Source organism: Chelonus insularis, unplaced genomic scaffold, assembly GCF_013357705.1.
Source record: "Chelonus insularis isolate UGA/USDA-ARS -01 unplaced genomic scaffold, ASM1335770v1 contig_408_pilon, whole genome shotgun sequence".
NCBI classification, from domain to species: domain Eukaryota; kingdom Metazoa; phylum Arthropoda; class Insecta; order Hymenoptera; family Braconidae; genus Chelonus; species Chelonus insularis.
Window position 1 is genome coordinate 591,122 of NW_023276565.1, and position 21,603 is coordinate 612,724.

Consider the following 21,603-nt stretch of genomic DNA (forward strand, 5'->3'; position numbering starts at 1 on the left):
ACCCCCTTTTGGTACTTTTGACGCCGGCGCAGCCACGTGAATGAATTACACGCATTTAAATGTTTCAATCATAGTTTACTTATCGGACTCGGTCATTTTTTATTCACTTTTTTTTTTTTATCATTCATCTATTTATTTAGTTTATTCTTATTTGCAAAAAAAACCATATGAGAAATGATGATAACGAAAATTTATTGATGCCTAGAGCTTAGAGTAACGAAGATAAATTCAATTGGAGAATAAATTGCATTCGATCGTTGAACAAATAATAACTGGATTAAACAATGAGTTTAGAATATTTTTTATTTGGTTGCAGTTCATGAATATTAATGCCATGATTTTTCACAAGTGATGTGCATTAATTAATTGAATTTTATTAGTATTTATCAGGTCACTTGAAAGTTTAAATAAATAATACTTTTATCTAAGATATTTTTGCATATTTATGCAAAATAATTGCTATATTTATTGTTATTATATCAAATATTTATGATAAAACAGCATTAATTAGTAATAAATAATTATGTAATGCATGACAAAATATAAATAAAAGCTTTGTAGGTAGAATGAATAAATTAAAAATCATGAACAATGATGTTTTCCTTGGATATTAATAATTCTCATCATGAAACCTTCATTCTGTCATACTTGATTGAGGCTAGGTAGTTGGACTGTTTCCACTTGACACAAATAGTCAGAATCATTGAAAATTTCATCCCGAGGGTAAATGAGAGGAGTGAAATTGTAGATTTAGTAAATCTAGTTAATCCAACCAAATAAAAATCTTCGAAGCCAATCAACTTGAATAAAATTTACAGGTTTAATAACTTCTTCAGTGAAATCATTTATTTCGTTGTTTGCTTCATTCCATTTGTTTTCTTCCTTTTCTCTATCATTTTCAATTTCATCTCTCTGAAACAAAAAAAAGGCTTACACTTAGTTCTTTAATATTCTTCCATGATTACATTTGCCTTCGTTATCACGAGTAGTATTGGCTTTTGTTTGATTGCCATTAATCGAAACACGTGCATTAACTAATTCAGAAAACTAGGAAGGAAGTTTTTTTTTTATTACCATTATTTCAAAGTGTTTATTCTTCTTTTTATTAATGTTGTTAATATTATTATTTATCTTATCATTTTTTTTATTCAGTCGATAAAATGGTGGATCTTCTGTTCCGTGAATAATTAAGGTGATGTTCTCTATTGTTCCTTTATTAGTTTTTGGTCCAATCTGTAACAATAGAAATGTATTTTTTGTATATTGATTCAAAGAAAACAATAAATTATAGTGCTTTGAAAAGATCTTATCCATAAATTTCTAATGCTAGATTTTTTTCTATTTATTTTAGCATTTTATTCTAACTAGCAATTTGGATCAGGTTTTATTTTAAAGTCCTGAACATGGTCCACTTAATTATTGGCACTTGTAAGAAAGTCAAACAAGTGTAGAAGAGACAATGAGACCATAACTAGTTAGTGATTATTTATGTTAGTTTTTTAATTCTGCACCAAAAATTGCTAGTTTTTAAAACTATCTCTTTTTATAAGACACTCTTATTATATTTTTTACACAAATGTTCCTAACATGTAATGGATAATAATATTACTTAAAAGATGTTTGGATTCTGCATTAATAAATAGTATAATTTATAAATTGCAAAATTTAGATAATTTTTCTTTTTTATCCCACGTGGAAGTTAAAAACTTATGATAAATTAATAGTTGATCATTAATTTGTTTATTTATTTTTCACTAAATTATTCATCGATTTTAAATATCGATAATAATCATTAAGTAAACAACAATAAAATTTTATACAATAAAACTTCAAAGTGGTTCAATAATATTTAAAAAAAAAATAGTTATATTTACTTTGTCAACTATTTCGAGTTTCCAAATACCTCTCGGATCTTCTCCCCAAGTTGCAACTGACATGAATTTCCATTTTATAAATCCTTCGTCTGATGTATCAAATTTCCTAGGATTTAATATTTCCACTCTAGTACCTGAGGAAATTTTTTTTTTATATAAATTTTTTCTAGTGTTTTCATAACAATATTTTCATTGTTTATTTACATTCTACCTCTTTGTTTACATTATCTTGAAAAAAAATTTAATCAAACTTTTTTTTATATTTCTAATTTCCAGAAATTGACAGACAACAATTATTGTGTACAAACAAATTGCAATGAATTGAAAGTTTATTTCTGCAACAGTATCTATATTTACCATATCAATCATAAACATTTTAGATTTAATATTTCTTCAATATCATCATGGTATTATGTATTATTATTTTTTAACCGATAGAAAAATTTTGTTTATTCAATTTAACATTAACAATTAGATGAACTAAATTGCAACTCTAATGAAAGAAAGTTAGGTAACATTTTATTAAATGTAGCAGTAATTGATAAAGTAATGAAGTAAAGAATTTTAATTTGGAACATTGAGTAATTTAATAATGAAATAATTGAATTGTTTAAGGTAATTGTTAATTTCTCAAATGTCACACTTTATTCTGAATTATTGAAATTATTAAAATTCATTTGCCTTTGTTAGATAAATAATATTAATATGCATACTAAAGTTATCATTATAAATTGTTCTCAATCCTTCTACAAACCCATCTGAATCGGTTAATTTAAAAATAAAAATTCAAATTGGGTAAAGAAAAATGATTGCAAGATGTAAGAATAAAATGACATGATGAGAAAAAGCTGAAAAAACACGAAGAAACGAGAAGGATTGAAATATTAAAATAATCTCTCACCAGTCGCAGAGGTTAGATGCATTCGAAGTGCTCCACGAATTGTATACTTGATGGTAGTTTCAACTTGTACGTGTTCCAGAAAACTGACTTTTGTATCTTTATCCGAGCATTCGTTTACGTTGAATGCTAAAGCTGTTGGGCTACCATACACTAAAGCCTGCGAACTGAGTTGTACATCAACAAGCTATATAAAAATATTATGAAAAAGTTGAATCTCTTTTTCCAGTTTTTATTTTTTTCATTCTGACTAGTGAAATCAACATTTCTATCAGCGTTGACTTTTATGAGACATTTATTTATGTCATCAATCACAAATTATCTCAATTAATTTATTTTTAAAAATGCATTAAATATTTATTGATAATATGAGTTGTCAACAGACTTATTTTACAGTCTTTTTGTTATAAAAAAAAAATAGCTGGACCGAATTTGTTAAAACTTCTTTGAGATCTTCTTTATTGTATTACCTTTAAAATGAAATTAGTCTGGAGTCAATATCTTCAGTGGTTCTCGAGATATCAAGAAAAAATTTGATATACGTACGTAAAATGTTACGTACGTTCAGACATCTATTTTTAAACTCTCTAATATGCTTTTAGATGTCTCAAAACGTAAAGATATGATAAAATACTTACTATTCTGAGTTTATTTATATATTTAATTGTTATTTTTTATACTCACTGATAATGTAAAGGCTGCACAAAACATTTTCTCTTTTCTGGAACATTTGTCCAGTTAGCTGCTGCGTACACTAGTGCATGAGCATTCATCAAACCGAATCCAAATCGTGGGTTGAACCAAAATCCAGCAGAATTTTTTTTCCAACCAGGATTATGTCTGTTAATTATAAGAATTGTTTACATGACTTCATAAATTAGTTAATTAAATTACATTTAATTTTAAAAAGTGTAATATAACAAAACTTACTTTAGAGGATTGTATTCTGAAGTTTTTACAACCAGGTGCTGAGCATCTCTCCAAGTGAGTTCTTTGCTTGGACAAGAAAATTAAATACATACATAAATGTCTCTTTAAAAAGTTTAAATTTAATGTTATTATTCTTGAGTAAAATAATTTTATTAAAAAAATTTTATTAGAAAGTACTAAATAATAATTGCAAAAATAATTACCATTAATAAACAACATTTTTTGTATTTTGTGAATGAAAGAATTTTCTTATAAATAAATTCACATGAAGTATAATTTTTTTTCAGTACTTCCATAAATTGTATGTTTAGTACTATTTTTATGGTACTAAAAACAATTATTGGTAAAAAGGAAAAGCGTGTAAGTTTTTTTTTTTATGTCCATTAAATAAGAAAAGAAATATAAAAAAAAAAAATCATGACAATAAAAAAAAAAGATAAATTACAGAAAAGAATAGAAATTTACTTCACTTGCAATGCCAGGGCTAATATTCCTGCTGCGAGTGGAGCTGAAGCTGACGTTCCAGTGTGACGAGTCGTGCATTCATTTTTTAAATCAGTCGTTGCCTAGAAAAATAGAAATGAAAATAAATAAATGATATACAGTAAAATCAAGTATATCATAAAATAGACTATATTATTTTATATTTTATTTTATTAATAATAAAAGTAAATTGGTTCTTTAAAAGTGTGCAAAAAAAAAACAGCAAACGTACAATCATTTGGTCATAATAAGCTCCACTACTGTAGGTGGTCGCTAAAGTTGCAGGACATCTTTCACCATACCAAGGAAATTTTCCTGTCTGACTAGCAGAACCAACTGAAATAGTGTAGATGCTATTGACATAACCATCACAGCCACAATTGTCTTCTTTAGACCCACCATTTCCTGAAGCCCAAAGGTATATATTTCCTCGTCCATTTCGACCCTGATGGCATTCATTACGAATTTAATACCAGTTGGTGCTTTGATTCTTCTTGATATAATGAAAATTGGTTCAAACTTTTAATGAACTTGGAAGTGTAATGTTTAATGAAGACATACGATAACTCTATTATTACACCAAGGAATTTTATTTTCACATATATTCAATTTTCTATTAAACTTTCCAATCATTTGTACACCATGAAACTTTTTAATAGTCTCTTAAATATTGTTCCTGAACATTAAATGACTATTTGATTGATGCATTTGATGAATAATTTCGTATTTTTTTTTCTTTTTTTTTCAAACACCAATAAAGTTTTTCCGATATACACACATAAAATACGATATAATATTCATAGAATATTTAAAAAATAAAAACCTTCAAGACGCCACGCTCTAGTGCTTCTGTGGCGAGTCTACCAGGCGCCTCAAGACTTTTTCCATCGTCAGCAGGACCCCAGGAAGCAGTATAAATATCAATAAGATCTTGCTTATATCCCAGTGCCTCACCCTCCACCCGATCATTTACGATTCCGTCTAGTAATTTAATTCCACCAATTGAAGCTTCAAATGCTACTCCAACTCCACATTTATGATTATTCGCCTCCATTGCTATTTCTCCAGCACATCGGGTCCCATGTGCATTTGTTCCTGTTCAATGACTATTTTATTTTTTTTTATCAAATAAAACTATCACAGAATACAAAATTGACCTTGTTGTTGGACATTGTTAAGAAATTAAATAACAAATTAGTCAGATTTATTTTTTTTTCTGATTTAATTTATGATCTATTTCAATTAAACTAATGTAAAATAATTTGGGTTAGAAGATAATATAGAAGCAATTACTTATTGTAAGGAGGGTAGAGTAGGGCTAGTTGAGCAATCTCTCGGTCATGATTTCTCAATGATTAGAATTCTGAAGTATTCTGGTGGTACAATGATACTATTATCATAGAAATCTGAACGTCCAGTGTTGTGAATCAAAATAAAGTCTGTGATTTCCCGAAAGGATTAATGGTGAAGGCAAAAATTTTTAAAGATTAATATCTTTTTTCAGTTCTCTGTAGGCCTGCAAAAATTTAACTGATCAATTATGATGTTATATACCTAGTTTCATTAAATTCTGAATGTAAATTCTAAAACTGATACCTTAAGAGCTACAGCCATTTAAATGAAGGATTTAAATAAAGTCAAACATGTTCAACGTACCCCATAGGTGAGGTAAGTTGAGCAAAGGCATTTGATTCCTACAGAAGAAATATTCTTATACCCAATTATTTTAGTCGCAAATTAAACAAAGTGTGTGTTTTAAAGTTTCCAAGATATTTCGATTGCTCAAGTTACCTCTATGCTCAACTAGTCCTACCCTACGTGACTTCCATAATTGAAATGGTAAAAAAAAAAAACATTAAAGCTGATGAACTGATTGAAATGAAAATTTTTATTTATGCACCTGTTACTTCATAACGTGGTATTGGATCGTTATCTCGTTCATTGACGTCATAACTGATAGTAGGATCCTTGATAATGATAAAAAAAACCAAAAAATTAGCCATCAAGTGGATTATTGTCAACTGTTGGATATCATTGACTGTTTGATAATACTCACATAATTGTTTTTCAGGTCCTCGTGGGTATACTCGAGACCATCATCCAGAACAGCTACCTTGACACCATAACCTGTTATCCCCTGATGGTAAAGCGGTAGAACATTCAGGTCCAGCTTTGGTAAGTCTTTATTACTCCTCGTATCTTGCTAGAAATTTTACAGCTATTTTATAGGTGTCGTTATTGACTTTATGTAATAATAATTTTTACAAATAATTCAACTGCACGTTTAGATGAGCAATCATTCATACAGTTTATGTCAGCTATAAATTTATTATCTATGAATATTACAAAGCTATGTTCAATCTTTATTGATCAGAATGTTCAAATACAAGTCTGATGACTTTTAGGATATAATTGAAATATCAAAGTAGATTGAAAAAATAAACTTACTCACCAAATACCATTCGTCCATCCATAATTCATCGTTAAACATTTGCTGATTTTTATGATGATCTTCTAAATCGTTCAAATAATTGTTATTATCAAAAGTTAATATTCTTTTCTCACGAATTAATGGCTTCTCTGAATCCAAAGTAATAAAATCTCTTTTATGACGTTTGAATGCTTTCTGTTGATCTGCCCAAAGGATCTAGAAGTCAAAAAATAAGAATTTATTAATTTTATAGTTATAATAAAAATAAAAAAATTGTATAAAAATGATTGAATGTACTTTAAAGTTTGATAATCGTGTCTCGTTGAATCCTGAGTGTCCTCTTTTTGATATCTGTCGAGGATCTTTGATCCACAAGTAGGTATTTTCAAAACCTAATACCTACAATTTATTAAAAAAAAAAAATTATTTTAAACTTTAACAATAATAATAAAGTAATAAATTAGCACACATTTTAATTAATTGCAAATAGTATTTATGGAAAACATGTGTACACTTAAATATAAGCTGACTATGGATATCATGTTGGTGTAATTTTCCTCAAGGGTGTAAGTGTCATGAAAAAGTGTCAAGCAGAGTTTTGATTCCCAATAGGGGGATGTTTGTATCAGGGAAACAGACGTATACAGTAGGTAACATTTTTCCCCATCAATTCCCCTGAATCCAGATCCACCCTCCTATACAATAATCAACTAAAAGTCGTATTTCGGTTGAGTAATATTGCGCCATGAATAAATGGTTGTTGGTAGAGACACGTGGCAGTATACTGAATAGCCTCTGACTCCTGTGTAACCTCAAACGCTATAAGGTCTCTTTTAATAATACAATGGTTGGCAACACCTGCTCGATAACTCGTAATGCCTTTTTATTATGTTCAAGTAGGTTGGGACAGATATTTACGTGCTTCTTATAATCTACACAATATTTCTAGTCATTTTTCGTGTCTGTTAAAAATTGAGACTTTTTGTTCATTTTAGCTTTTTTATTTCTTTGTTCGTAATATAAAAATTGTTCTCATAAGATTTATTGCTTTAGAGTGAAATAATTATTTTTTTCTCAATTATCTATTATTTCTTTCGCTAAAAATGTTTAAACATTAATCGATTCTCTGTTAGAACTCAATGTGAAAGCATGATAGCTTGGTATTGATCTTTAATTAAATCAAATTAAAATGAAATTCGATTAAATGAATTGAATTAATCACTTTAACAGCAATTACTATGTGGGATTGTATTTTATTTTTTGGATTAAAAATCAACTAAAGTTTCTATTTTTTATTTATTACAGACAATCATATGATTGTTAATACGATAATATTAACAATATCCCATGTTTAATTGTTGTTAAGTAATAAATTTAATGCACTAGAATATGTTTAATAAATGACTACAATGCTAATTAAATGGATGACGACATTTTAAAACACATTAAGTGCATTGAAATAAAACACTACCATTAAAGTCTCTCAAGACAAAGTTTGGCAAGATAGAGTCAGGCAGGACTAAAGTCCCTTCAGTTCTCACGGGACTTTAGGCAGGAATTGAGCAATATGGCGTCATCTTGCCAGACTCTGTCTTGAGGGTCTCTAACTACCATTTGCCGTGCAGCTAGCGCGTAACTAGAAGGTCCTGGGTTCGATTCCCGGTCTTGACAAAATATATTTTTCACTAAGAATCATTCTAGACTAGTTAAAAAGTCGTCTAGATGTAAAAAAAAAAATTTGAGAAAGGAAGCTGTCTTCTTATTAGGAACTTATCCAATTATTTATACAATTCAACATAATTAAAAGCTCATGCTTATTAAAATAAAAAATTCACAACAATTATTGTTGGACATAAACTTTTGTTACTATTTTAAATTAAAGTTAAAAGATTGTATTGTTACAAAATAATTGAAACAAGTATTCAGCAGAATTCTGGTAGTGAAATAAGAGGTTTGGAGTAAAAAAAAAATTAATGGACTTTTTTTTTGTTCCAACTGATGTACAGCAGAAAAAAACCTCGGAAATAATTCTTAAGAATAATGATTTTATTTTAAAAACTCGTTTAGTCGTGCCTTGAATCACGGTAAAAACGTGAGAAAACGATAAAAGATTGTTCTTCTTTCTCTTTTAGTCATTGCTTGACGATCAGTAGGCGATTCATCTTATCGGGTATTCAGATTGTGTCTTCTAAGGACTGGCAGGTCCAGAGGGAATAGCGAGGTCGATGGGACGAGAATGAAGGGAATAGAGTGTACGAATACAGAGACTAGTAAGGGAAGAAAGGAAGACGAGGATTGAAGAGATAGAGAAATAGGGGTGGGTGTTTTCGCAGTCCATTTGTTTTGATCGGATTTCCAACTGTCTCTGGTGTAATCCCTTGGCTCTAAGCCCCTGCAGGCGTCGTCAGTCTCCAGTGAACACCCTAACATCTCCATCTCCATACGTCCTACCATTTTTTTTCGTTTCTCAATGTCTCTATCACTTCGCTAATTACTTTCTACCTAAGTCCACTTCTTCAAGCTGCGTTTTAATTACTCTAAACACAAAATATTGTATTTCGGCGCCTTTAATCAAACTTTTTTTTTCAATTTGCCGAGGATTTCGAAGAGACATTAGGTAAATGTGGGGAGAAATAGGTTCCATTTAAAACTCAACCAACAGTAAATTAAAATCACTGCTTGGGCGAGTAGTTGTAGTAATCAATGAATGCCTACTGAAAGTAAAAACGTGGAAATTGTTATGTTGATTGGCTTTGAACAAAAGTACAAGATCTAGAAATGTTGATACGTCTCACTGTAAATCCCAGTTTTTCAAAATGCTTTATTTTAATGCGTAAAGTGTGTTAGATATGACGTCACTCATTTGATTAACATTGTAGTCACTTTTTACACACTTATAAATGCCTTAAAAGTGACTACAATGTTAATTAAATGGGTGACGTCATATTTAACACACTTATCCGCATTAAAATAATGCATGTTGGAAAACTGGGATTTACAGTGCTGTCATTTAAAAATTAAACAACAAATAAGTATGTTTATAATTAGACGAATATGTTACTTGTTAATTTTAAATGATTTTTTTTACTCCTCTCTTGTAAAAGTCACTTTTCTCTCATAACATATCTCAGTTTTTTTCACCTTCATGCTATACTTTCCGACTATATTCTTCCGCAGTTGCATTGTGCTGTATTGCGGTACACCACAATTCACTGTGTGCAGTGCGTGTCCGCCTACCTTTGTTTATTCTATCCGAAGCGTAATTATTTTATATAATTAAGATCCAAACAAGCCAAAAAGTTGTTTGAAAAATAAATAAAAACTAGAGAATGTACTGTACGATACGGAAACTCATTTTAAAATACAATCGAATTTAGAGTTCTAACTATTCAAGTTGTTTGTTTATTTTTTTATCTTAATACTGGCTATTTAATTAATTGATGATAATTTAAAGAAATTTACTGCTAATTCAAGATTTTAAAAAGCGTTTTACTTCAATGCATTTAAAGTGTTTCAAAATTATCTCACCTATTTAATTAATCTTTTAGTCATTTTTAATGCACTTAAACGCACTTAAAAAGTGAGTACGATGATAATTAAATGGATGACGTTATTTTAAAACACCTTAATTGCATTTAAACATTGAACACACTTCTTGCGTGTTATTTTGACATGTTTTTAAAATCTTGGATTTACAGTAAATTGTCATTAAAAAATTTGTATTTTCCAGAATACACTGCTTATCCAAAAAATTAAAGTGTTCAGTAATAAAACGCTTAAAATGTTTAATAATTAAGCACTTTAGATGTTTACATTTTTATGCAACATAAACAAACTCTAACATATTATGAAAAAGCTTTTAAAATTTATCTACAAAATTACTATTATAATTTTTCCACTACTATGTAGTTTTTTTATAGTATTTACCATTAAAAACACTTTAAGTATTTAGTTTCTTTAACACTCAGTTTACAGTAAAATTCCATCATATAGACATACGATTATTTTACAATATTGTAAAAAAAAAAATTTAATAAATTTTTAATATTTAATTATTTTCTTCACTTGAAAGCATTTTCTTCAATTCTAAGAATAATTATTTTTATTTTATAATAATAATTTATAAATCAACTTTATCTTCAAATTTGTTTTCTATTATTATTTTTTAATGTCTTAAATTTACTTTAAATGTCTAAAAAAATTTTAACTGTGCAAAATTTTCTGTTTTCACTAGTGTCAAAAAAATCTTGAGCTCCTTCATATTCAAACAAATAGAAAAATTTAGTATAATATATCTCTTGATAAAAATTATAAAAATGATTTATCACCTTACACTACATGACATTTTTATTCTCAATATAAAAAGACATTTCTATTCGCAATATCGTTTTTTTTTTGTCTTCAATTTTTTTTTAATCCTTTTTAAATAAAGATGGCAGGATGAGTAACACAACTCGTACGTCATAGAGATACTCATCTTCTGGCATATGCGCGCTTATTTCCGGTATGTTTGGCGAACACTTGAAATATATTGACTCTTATCGGATTATCTTCTTCTCTTACCCACACTTTATTCTTTTTAAATTTGCACAGCAGTGACGCAAGATAATTTTTGTTTCACTATTTATTATAGAAATGTTATGCTTATTCATACTAACATTATTCACAAATAGTTTATATACAAAAAATCCAATAACATTTCATTTTAATCGAATTATTGTTCACGAAAAATGATGATGTTATAAACTTCTTATTATATACTCACTCGACTTTATTCTAAAGTTTCAAGTTGAAATTGTCACAAACTGACTGAGTTATTAAGCAGTTGTTCAAGTTTTAATTGCATCTCTTTTCGCCTCTCCCTTCCATGACTTTTCGTGGCTTACAAACCAAGACATTGTTGACTAAGTTATATCTCCATTCCTAAGTTCATTAGGAGACATGCGAAATCATTTTTTTTGTTGGTAAGTATTTTTTCCTGATAATTCATTTAAAGAACATTCATCGGTTTCAAAAGAAACAAAAGTTTCAAGTGAATTGAAGGGATTTATTTTAATTAAAAAAAAAAAAACACTAGTGTCTTCCTAAAATGATGGAAATTTTTTTCTCGTTAATGAGATCCTTTTATGATGCCTTGAAAGGATTTGTTTAAGGTATTACAAGCTTTAAAAGTTGTTAAGACCATTTTTTTTTTTATTCAATCATTGTATGAAGATTTGGAAAAATAGGGGATGAATTTTTTTATTTTCTTCTAAATCAACTTACCAGTCCAAGATTCTTATAACCAGATTGAAGAGCCAAAAGAGTAGCAACTTGAGGTCCTCCTTCTATTTTAACCACCCATTCTTCTATGTAAGAATTCTTCAACGTGGAATTTGTCGTCGTTAAAGTACATTCTTTGACTAAAAAGATAAGACACAAATAGACCAAGACTTGGCATCTAAAAAAATAGAAAATATTTTCTCATTTATTTAAAATAAAATCAAAATTGTTTCCAATAATTAATCAATTACTTTTCAAGTGTACTCACTTCATTATAGTATGTATCAACACAAAATATCACAAAGCTTTTAATTAAAAAACAAAAGTTAGAAAAAATATTTAGAGAATAAACATGGATGCAACAAACGTGTTGACTATCAGACTTGGAGTGATTGGTGATCGGATGTTAGATGTAGAAGCAATTAGTATCTTTTTTCGCACTTGTTTCCCTCTCTTGCGTAGTGATGGGTAGGAATGGTGGGATGCAGAGGGAGAGAAGGTAGCCAGGAGGCATGGAGATGCCAGCAGGTGGGGTAAATTTGCAATCGGGAGCTTGGTCTGCCTTAGGGAATCTGATTAGTTATAGAGGCAACATCGTTCGAGATATCGAATCGTGGTTGTGGTGAGGGCAAATGGGTAGAAGAGAGGTGACAGTATGAAGGGATAGAAGGACTTTAAACCGTGGCTGACTCGGTAATTACGGCTACGACGTTAGAATCAAGTTTGGGAAATAATTGTTTGAGTAAAGCGACTATTCATAGAATTCATAGAAGCGGCTCGTCGTCACGTTCGGGGATGCTGAGGGATGATGTGGTCAGGAAGACCGTGAAAGAGGTGCAGTCTACAAAATCGTGTTAACTTAGCTAATTACGTACGCGCTCGCTTCTGGGTGCTTCCGAAATTCTGTGGTACAGTTGTATCGGAGGTCACGAACTTTGACCTTTTTGAATACTTTGGTATTATTGAGGAAAAATATATATTACAAAAATGTAATTGTTGGTATTGATTTAGATAACTGTTTTTAGACTTTTAATAAAATAATGTAATGTTTTATCGATTGAATTAATTAAAAATACTTTGATGCTTTCAATTTTATTAACTTCCTAGTGAGAAGTTATTGTAATGGATCTCATTTTGTAAATTCTAATTTTTGACACAAAAAAATCAGCCGCGTTATATTTTTGTTTTGATTTAAAAATTAATATTTCTGATAAATCCACATATTTTATGTAGTATCTTAAATAAATTAAGCAAAAAAAGATTTTATAAAAGCATGAAATTTCGATTATATTGAAAATATTTAAACCAATTAATAAGCAACAGTCACGCCCAGTTTTGGGATGTTATTTTTATTGTGTCATGAAACGTACTAAATTTTTTTTTTTTTTTGAAAAACAACTTAAAGAAATAATTTTAAATATTGTTGATTTTCAGCATTCAATGATTTTAAAATTTTTTGTAGTTGCATCATTGTCACTATTTATGTTTGATACACATTTTGGTACAACCCAGAAAGAGGGGGCTGTTTTTTGTGGGATTTATTTGTACAAAATCCAAACATCTTTTGAGTAATATTATTATTATTATTATTATTATTATTATTGCATGTTAGGAACATTTATGTAAAAAATATGATATTGATGTTTTATAAAAAAAGATAGTTTTAAAAAACAAAATCAGTAATAATTTATAGAATTTTAAACAGTGGAATATTATTGTTAATAACAATGGGCTATTATCAATAACAATTAAATATTATTGGTAAAAAATGATTATTGTTAATAATTATTCGATATTGTTAATTACACTCAAACAGTAATAATAATAATGACAATAATGATGAATAGAATATATGGTATTTTTATTCTTTCCACTGGGAAGTAAGTCATGTGCTAACTTGTTAACTAATTTTTAATTAAACTATTGAGTCGATAATGGACTTTCTATCATGTGTTCCAAGTGAAGATAAAGGCTATAGGCATATTTCGATTACAAAAAAACTTTATTCAGATAATAATAATTTTTTAAAATGACATAATTTGTTTTTGGATTATTTAAAAAAAAAGTTGAAAATAGATTTATAAATTGAATTACAGTAAAACTAGATTAATTTCCATTAAATTCATTTACTTCAAGATAAGATTAAATGGATAAATCTACAAATAGTAGAAGATGTAGACTGAGTCCCAGTGGTTTCCTGGGTTAATGATGTGGTAAAGGTAAGACGAGTAGCAAGGGTTGATTAATCGAAGGGATTTGAGTGATTCTTTTGAGCAAAAGAGCTTTTAGTAACACCTTCTCAAGTGAGTGGTGCCCTCGTATGTCGTATTAACGCGACCAAAATGGAGCTTTTACCGACGAGACATTTTTTTATTGGTGAGCCAAAGGGTGGGAAAGAGAAACTGGCGTTAAAACTCTAAGGGGAAGATAATTACCATTTCGTCTAGTGTCGTGTGTTAATTAACGTTTACAAAATGATTACTAATCGATTTTAGATAAAAATGTTCTTAAATGAGAATAATAACAAAGATGAAATTGAATAAGATAATTACTGGTGTTACCTTCTTTATTCTGATACTTGAAATTTTTATCATATTTTACTATATTTGAAAATTACCAAGATATTTTTTTTTTTTATTCCAACCAACTGCTGGGAAATGAAGATAATTTTTAGAAGAGGTTTTTTTTTCTTTTCGTGAAAGTCTGAAGAATTCCAATTTATTTGATGTACAATAGCTAAAGTCTCTTAGGAAAAATAAATTTTGGTATAATATTTTAAAATGATAAAATAAAAAAATATATATAAATTTTCCGTTTATTTTAACAATTTATTGAATGAAAAGTAGATTTAAGGAGTCATTTAAATGCTTCCCATTTATTCTTATCGTCAAATCTATCGAAATTTTCTCGTAAATTTAAGATGAATTACTTAAAAAATTTCCGAGTCATTTAATAAAAATTATGAGTCGTATTTTCAACTCTTTTTCAATCGTCAATATGATTTATAATTCATACAATATTTTTCTCTTATTTTTATGGGACAGTTATTGATGTTAAGATGTGCAATAACGTCGTAAGAAAGTGCAAAGATAAAAATAGAAAAAAAAAAAACAAGAATAGATAATGAAAGTGAGTGACATTCACACCAGATATCAGTTTATACAATATTCCTTCATCATAAAACTAGTGAGGGTTGTAAAAATTTTCACTGCATCAGAATAGATGAGAGAAATGGTACGTAGAAAGGTTTGGAAACATATGACAAAAAGATATAGAGAAACTGACAATTCGTAGAATTGGGGTGGAAAACATTTTGATTTAGCTATTTTTTAATTTTTTTTTAGGACATTTTTATGTTTTTTTTTTTTTTCAATATCTAATGTTTCTATAGTTTAAAAGTTTATAGAAAATATTTAAAAGCTGTTGGATAGGAATTGCAAAAATGGTTTTCAATAAAAAATATTTCATTTAGGAAGAACGTTTACAGAGTTAAAAAAAAACTTTTTTTTTAACAATAACTTTTTTTATCAATAAAATTTTGACATTCAGCAGAATAATTTATAAAGGAAATTAATTTTGAGAATAAGTAGAAGGAATTATTATTGTTTCTGCATGAATGAATGTGCAGCAAGTTTTACTAGATAAAGAAAAAAAAAAAGTTTATTGATAAACATAATTGAAAGGGAAAAAATTAAAATATTTTACAAAGTCAAAATTCGAAGATAGTCCGCAATAAATACAGATTTCGATTATCCTTAACAATTATTACACTAAAAAAAATTTATAGATGTAGGAACTATCTGAAGTATTATTTAACAAGGCATAATTATCAATAATTTAAAATTAATTAAGTCGAAAATTTAAAAATACAAAAACAATCATATCGACAATAATTTAGGAACTTTAGTTGTATTTTATTTCAAAAAAATTTGTGGTCATTATTGTGGTCACATGGCAACGAATGCAATTAATTTTTAAAATAATTAGTATTTTGATAGAGAAAAAAATGCAATAAGCAACGATTCCGGAACATCTATTGTAGATATCGTTAATAAATTATCTAGATAATCTCAACAGCTATCTAATGAGAAAGTCAACTTTTTGTACTTCAAAATCTTAAAAAAAAAAATTACTAAAAAAAATGAGATATGTATAAGGATACAAAAAAAACCACTTATTTTTCAAAATTTTGGAATATTTAAATCGTTGAATATTAATAAAAATAATATATTAATTATGAATTAATTACTGTTACTATTATTATATTTTTACTGTTGTTAATTTAGATAAGTCAGATTATTAAAAAAATAACCGCCTTCTGTGAGGCTACAAAAAAAAGATTAAAAAGCAACAGAAATGTTGTCAAAGCATGAATTGCCATAGAGCTTTTTACACAGAGTTAACAGTTAACATATATTTTATTCGTATCTCGACAAGCTTTCCATGTAATTATCTTACACAACTTCACAAAGTACATATCATTGTGTCACTTAAACCTTAGAGTTTAGGAAGCCAAGAGACTGCTATAAACATACATGACCTTGTTTAAGGGAGAGTTGGCAAAGAATTTCATGTAATAAACAAGCTAAGAATTTTAACTTAATTGTTATTTTCAATCAAATGTTACGAATAGCAGAATGTAATTACAGTAACAATCATTTCACTCTCATTTTCTACATTACTTTCTTCAAGCCATAATTATTTTTTTATATTGAACACAATTTTTTACAGAAATTTCATTCAAGCAACAAAAAAAAAAAATGGTACGATTTTGAAGTTTATCGTAACTAAATTGAAGATCTAATGAAAGTTTGCTCAGCAGTGCAATCAAGGTTTAGTGGATCCAATCGAAAAAACTTTATCTCAATTGGTCTAATTACTTACTCATTTGTTGATCAATTTTTCTTATTAAAATCTTTGAAAATCATTGCAAAGAAGATTGCTGTTGCTTTTATTTATTTATTTCTTTTTTTTTTAAAGAAGGTAAAAAAATATGAAGCAAAACTTCATCTTGTACATTTATGCGTAGCTTACACATGATAAATTATATTACTTTAACATGTTCGTATTATCTAATTCTCGGGATTTCAACGCGCATAAAATCAGCTGAGACGTGACCTAAAATGTCAAACAAGTTCCAAGTGAAAATTAATCATGTACTATACCTAGTTAATCTCCACGTACTTTGGTGATAATTTTCGTTTATGAACTGTAATTCTAATTGAATTTTCACTTATTTATAAATCAATACAATAAATAATATAGTCAAAGAAAAAAGTAGTAATTTATTTTTTAGACTTTAATATTTTTGTAAAAGAAAAAAAAATATTCAGTAGCTTGAATTTAATGAGTAGCTTTGATTGATGATAAAAAAATGGTAGAAAAAAAATGTATCGATTAAGATATATTTTATTTTCTTTTTGATTTTTAAAGTAAGAGTTTTGTTGGATTCTTGATTTATTCAAACATTAATTCAACTACAACTTAAGTGTTTAGTCAATGCTAGAACTTTTCAGTCTGTGGAGCAGAGCTTCACCGTTCAAGTTCAAAATTTAGTCTAAGGGTTTTTGCAAAAGGTGCCTATTTATATTGGTGTTCGGACCATGGTGAGACTCGACACGTCACAAGAAGATAAGCCTTTGGGAAAGTTTTGGGACTGTTAAGTGTTTTGAAAAAACTCTTCCTGTAATAAAGTAATTTACGAAAAAGGGTCTTTAAAATCAATTTTCGGAAATCATAAACTTAATGCAGTAACGAGCATTTTAGGGGGGTGTAGTTTTTGTTATAAAAGAGAAAGTTTAACTAATATAAAAAATTCGTTACTAGGCTCGGGTATACAACAGTTTTAATTGTCTATCAAAACAACTTGAAAACGAAAGAAAATTTTCCGAATAGATTTCTTTAAAGGAAAAAAAAAAAAATGTATCCAAACCTTTCAAATATAGCCGTTATCCTAACAAACGTCCAGACGAAATCGACGGATCATTAATTTCCTAAAGCTGTCGTCACACTTTCTTGCACTCTCACCCTATTCAAGACATAGCAGCCGACGAATCAATCAAGCTCTTTACTTTTAGACTGTTCATTTCATTTTCGAATCACGTTAGTGACCTGAAAAAAAAAAAAATTTATTTCACTTCCATTTTATACAAAAATAAAATTTGTCGTCCAAAAATCAATCTGTGACTTTTGGACTTTCTAGATATCACTTTTATGCAAATTCAACCGGAATCTAAATTTGGAAGCTTCAAAACGAGTAGAAATGATTGAATTCGTCAATCATAGAAACGAAAAAGGTATTTTAAATTATTCATTTGAAGATTTTTGGTCTGTAAAAAAATATCAAATTTAAATGAATATAAATGATGAAAAGAGGTTTTGGTGTGACCTAGAAGGTCCTTACGAAGACCTTTCCAGTGGAGAAAATAAAAATACCATCATATATATTTATTATTAATTTTTATATTATTATGAGGTAATGATTATTTCGTTCGAAATTCGAATAATTTAAATGACAATTAGTAGAATTTAATGACAATTTATTTAACTTAGAGTGAATACAAAAGTGTTGTCTTGATTGATTAAATTTTCCCTTAGGATTCTAGATTCAGTCTGAGGAAGTTTGGAAATTGGGTTCGATTTAAGGTTGTTCGATCATTAAGCGAATTTAAAGATTAATCTATAAAAATTGCAAAAGTGATAGCTAATAATTCAAAGAATTCAAGTTCGCTTTATCAATAAATTTCACCGGTTTGTTGAGCAATAATAAATGTATAAAGTTCAGTTAAAAGTTAACATAGGTTTTCCCTATACTATACTATTGTTCGTGATCGAACAACCTTAAAGAATGCAGAATTAAAAAAGATGGAATATTGAGTGACGTATAAATGATATGATAGGGGGATAATTTTATTAGTGTTGGGGTAAAATCGTAAAAGAAAAATTTCTCAGATTTAATTTTTAATAATAATAGAGACTAATAGATTATTATTTTAATTTTTGATTTTTTTTTTGTAAAATTTAGCTATTAAAGATTTTAATATCATTATTATATTTTAATTATATTTATTTGGTAGACCATTTTTTTGCCCTTTACATTCAACAAGAAAAAAGCTGTCGAAAAGACATCTTTTGGATTTAGATAAAAAGATGTTTATAGACATCCAAAAAGATATGTACATATTTCTGTGTAAAATTTTGTTCAAATGATATCTAAAACGATGTTCAAAAGAAAGCCAAAAAATTATCTAGACATCTTTTAGATATCATTCTAGACATCATTTTATCTATCTAAAAATTAATCCCAACACTGTAAACCTCAGTTTTCTAAAATGCATTATTTTAATGCGGATAAGTGTGTTAAATATGACGTCACCCATGTGATTAACATTGTAGTCACGTTTTACACACTTATAAATGCCTTAAAAGTAACTACATTGTTAATCAAATGAGTGACGTCATATTTAACACACTTATCCGCATTAAAATAATGCATTTTTTTCTTTTAATTGGGCAACTTTGATGAGTTTAAAACTGTGTTGGCCATCTCCAATAGATTTCACAATTCACCAATATATATTATGAGAATCCACCTTGAATAATTCAGAGCCATAATTTAATACTCTTGACATGAAAAATATGTCTAAATTTAATGTTAGGTCGACAGTAGACTTGCAATCGCAGTAGTTGGGAAGTAACGACTGGGCAACTCTGCTTAAGGGTTGTATAGCGCATCCTCAACGTGTATCACACCATCGTTAGCATACCGCTGAGCCCAGATGCTCGACAGTTATCGGGTAATTTTGTTACGTTAGTTATCATGAGTTTTAATCACGTTAGGAAACTCTGTATTTCGTCCGCTTTCGTCTCTGGAACTTGTTGAAGGGTGGAAAGAGTCGATAGACAACACAGATTATGAAAGACTTGAATACTTGTATATTTTCTTTATATTATCTTTATTATTAAATACATTAGCATTAATTAAATTTTCAATTAATCTAGTTACTCTTCAACATGATAATTCAATGATAAGAATATATTTTGAAAATTTCTTTACCCTTTGAATTCATTAAATTTCTTCTTTACTATGTTTTGATATTTCTTTTTAAATAAATAAAAAGATTGTTAACAAAAATATGTAAAAAAAGTATCCACAAATTGCATCCTCTACTGCTCTTTCTTAAAGCGAAGAAAATGAGAAACTTTCCACGCGATAAAATCGGTTTTAATTTTCAATAAATTCAACTTCATCTGCAGGACTAGTGTTCGGAGTTGGAAAGACAGAAATAAAAAATTTTCCCAATGTGTTAGAAAAAAAAAAAAAAACTTATCGAGAAGAATTACAGAAGAAGATAAAAACAAACTGTCAAGATGGTAATAAACGGAGTAATTATTAAATCATCTATGGTCATAAATTTGTAAATTCATTTTTATATTTATTATTTGTACAATATGTACGACTTTAGCTTTAAAATGAACCATCGATCATTAAAATACGACAATTTCCCGAGTAGAATTTATTTTAGGCATGCCTAAATACCTATTGGGCCCTTATTGGGAATTGAATGGGCTAGCGTAAATTAGGCATTCCCAACCTATGCCTGATCAATTTGTTTTTAGGATGAAGTAAAATTTGCCCAATTTCGCACTACCCAATAACTTCCCAATTACAACCTTATAAACTTGACTGAAACGATGTCTTAGTTCGTCATTTATTAGGAAATGTTTATCAGGTCCGCATTAGGCTAACAAAAATTACATCTAAATTAGGCACATATTACATTATCCTCATTAAAATGTTTAAAGAACAAATAAAAACTTTGTGAGGATGAATTTAAAATGAATTTGTAACAATATAAAAATTTTTTATTAAATTAAGTATTTTCTTTAGATTCCCATAACAAAGTATTGTAATAATAAATATATTTTCAGATATTGTTTTTTCTTTAAACAATAGTTAATTGTTTTTATTAAACCTTAACTGAATTATGTTGACTGGAAATATATTGTAGTTTCAGAAAAAATAAATAATTTAAACGCATGAAAATATTTAAACCATTAACATTATTTATTATGGAGATTTAAAATAAATAATGATTTACATAAATCTTTTAAAAGATTATACATGTGGATTCGTTCATATTAATATAATAGTAATAATTTTTTAATTAAATGAATAGCCGAGCGGGTAAAGGCACTGGTCTCAGATGCGAGCAAGCTAGCGATCGTAGGTTCGAATCCCCCAAGGAACAAATTTCAGCATCTGTATTTTCGCGGAAATTTAATTATAATACGTTTAATAATTAGTATTTTAACAATATAAAATCATAAAAAATGAGATAATCAAACAAAACTTAGTTTTTATATTTAACTTGCCTTAATTAGGCTTTCCTCACTTGGTCCTAATAGGGACAAGCGTTACATTCCCAATGTGGGCCTAATGTGGTATCCCATTTGGTGCCTAACTTGAATTTAGGAAATTTGAATTGGATGCGAACTCTTTCCCAAAAATAAATTCTACTCGGGTTCTTCAAAAGTTATCAAGGTTTAAATTCAAAGAGGAAAATACATGCTCATTTTTGTTGATTTTCTATTCTATTCTTTGCTAGTGTAGACGAATTTCAACTGATTCAAAATATTCTTGACGTTAAACGTGTTACAGTTACCATACTATCTAGCAAGACTGATTTATTGCCTTAATCTTTTGTTATTGTCTCCCGTCTACT

At 28.2% G+C, this 21,603-nt stretch overlaps 2 protein-coding genes across 2 annotated transcripts in view; one reads left to right on the forward strand and one right to left on the reverse strand.

Annotated features, from left to right (window-relative positions):
- LOC118069360 (uncharacterized) overlaps nt 1–21,603 on the forward strand; it is a 176,031-nt gene that overhangs the window by 16,198 nt on the left and 138,230 nt on the right. The window contains exon 2 of the mRNA XM_035087417.1: nt 6,257–6,360. The gene's annotated coding sequence lies outside the window, so the exon portion shown is untranslated. The remainder of the gene's footprint in view (nt 1–6,256; nt 6,361–21,603) is intronic.
- LOC118069353 (neuroendocrine convertase 1-like) lies at nt 540–12,279 on the reverse strand. The gene is made up of 15 exons (XM_035087407.1): nt 12,147–12,279; nt 11,882–12,056; nt 6,914–7,015; nt 6,638–6,832; nt 6,242–6,388; nt 6,086–6,152; nt 5,009–5,280; nt 4,418–4,630; nt 4,168–4,268; nt 3,703–3,768; nt 3,457–3,612; nt 2,776–2,939; nt 1,875–2,008; nt 1,075–1,233; nt 540–912 (listed from the first exon to the last, which is right to left on the reverse strand). The coding sequence occupies exons 1-15, from the start codon at nt 12,149–12,151 to the stop codon at nt 760–762; spliced, it is 2,109 nt and encodes a 702-aa protein (XP_034943298.1). The 5' UTR covers nt 12,152–12,279; the 3' UTR covers nt 540–759.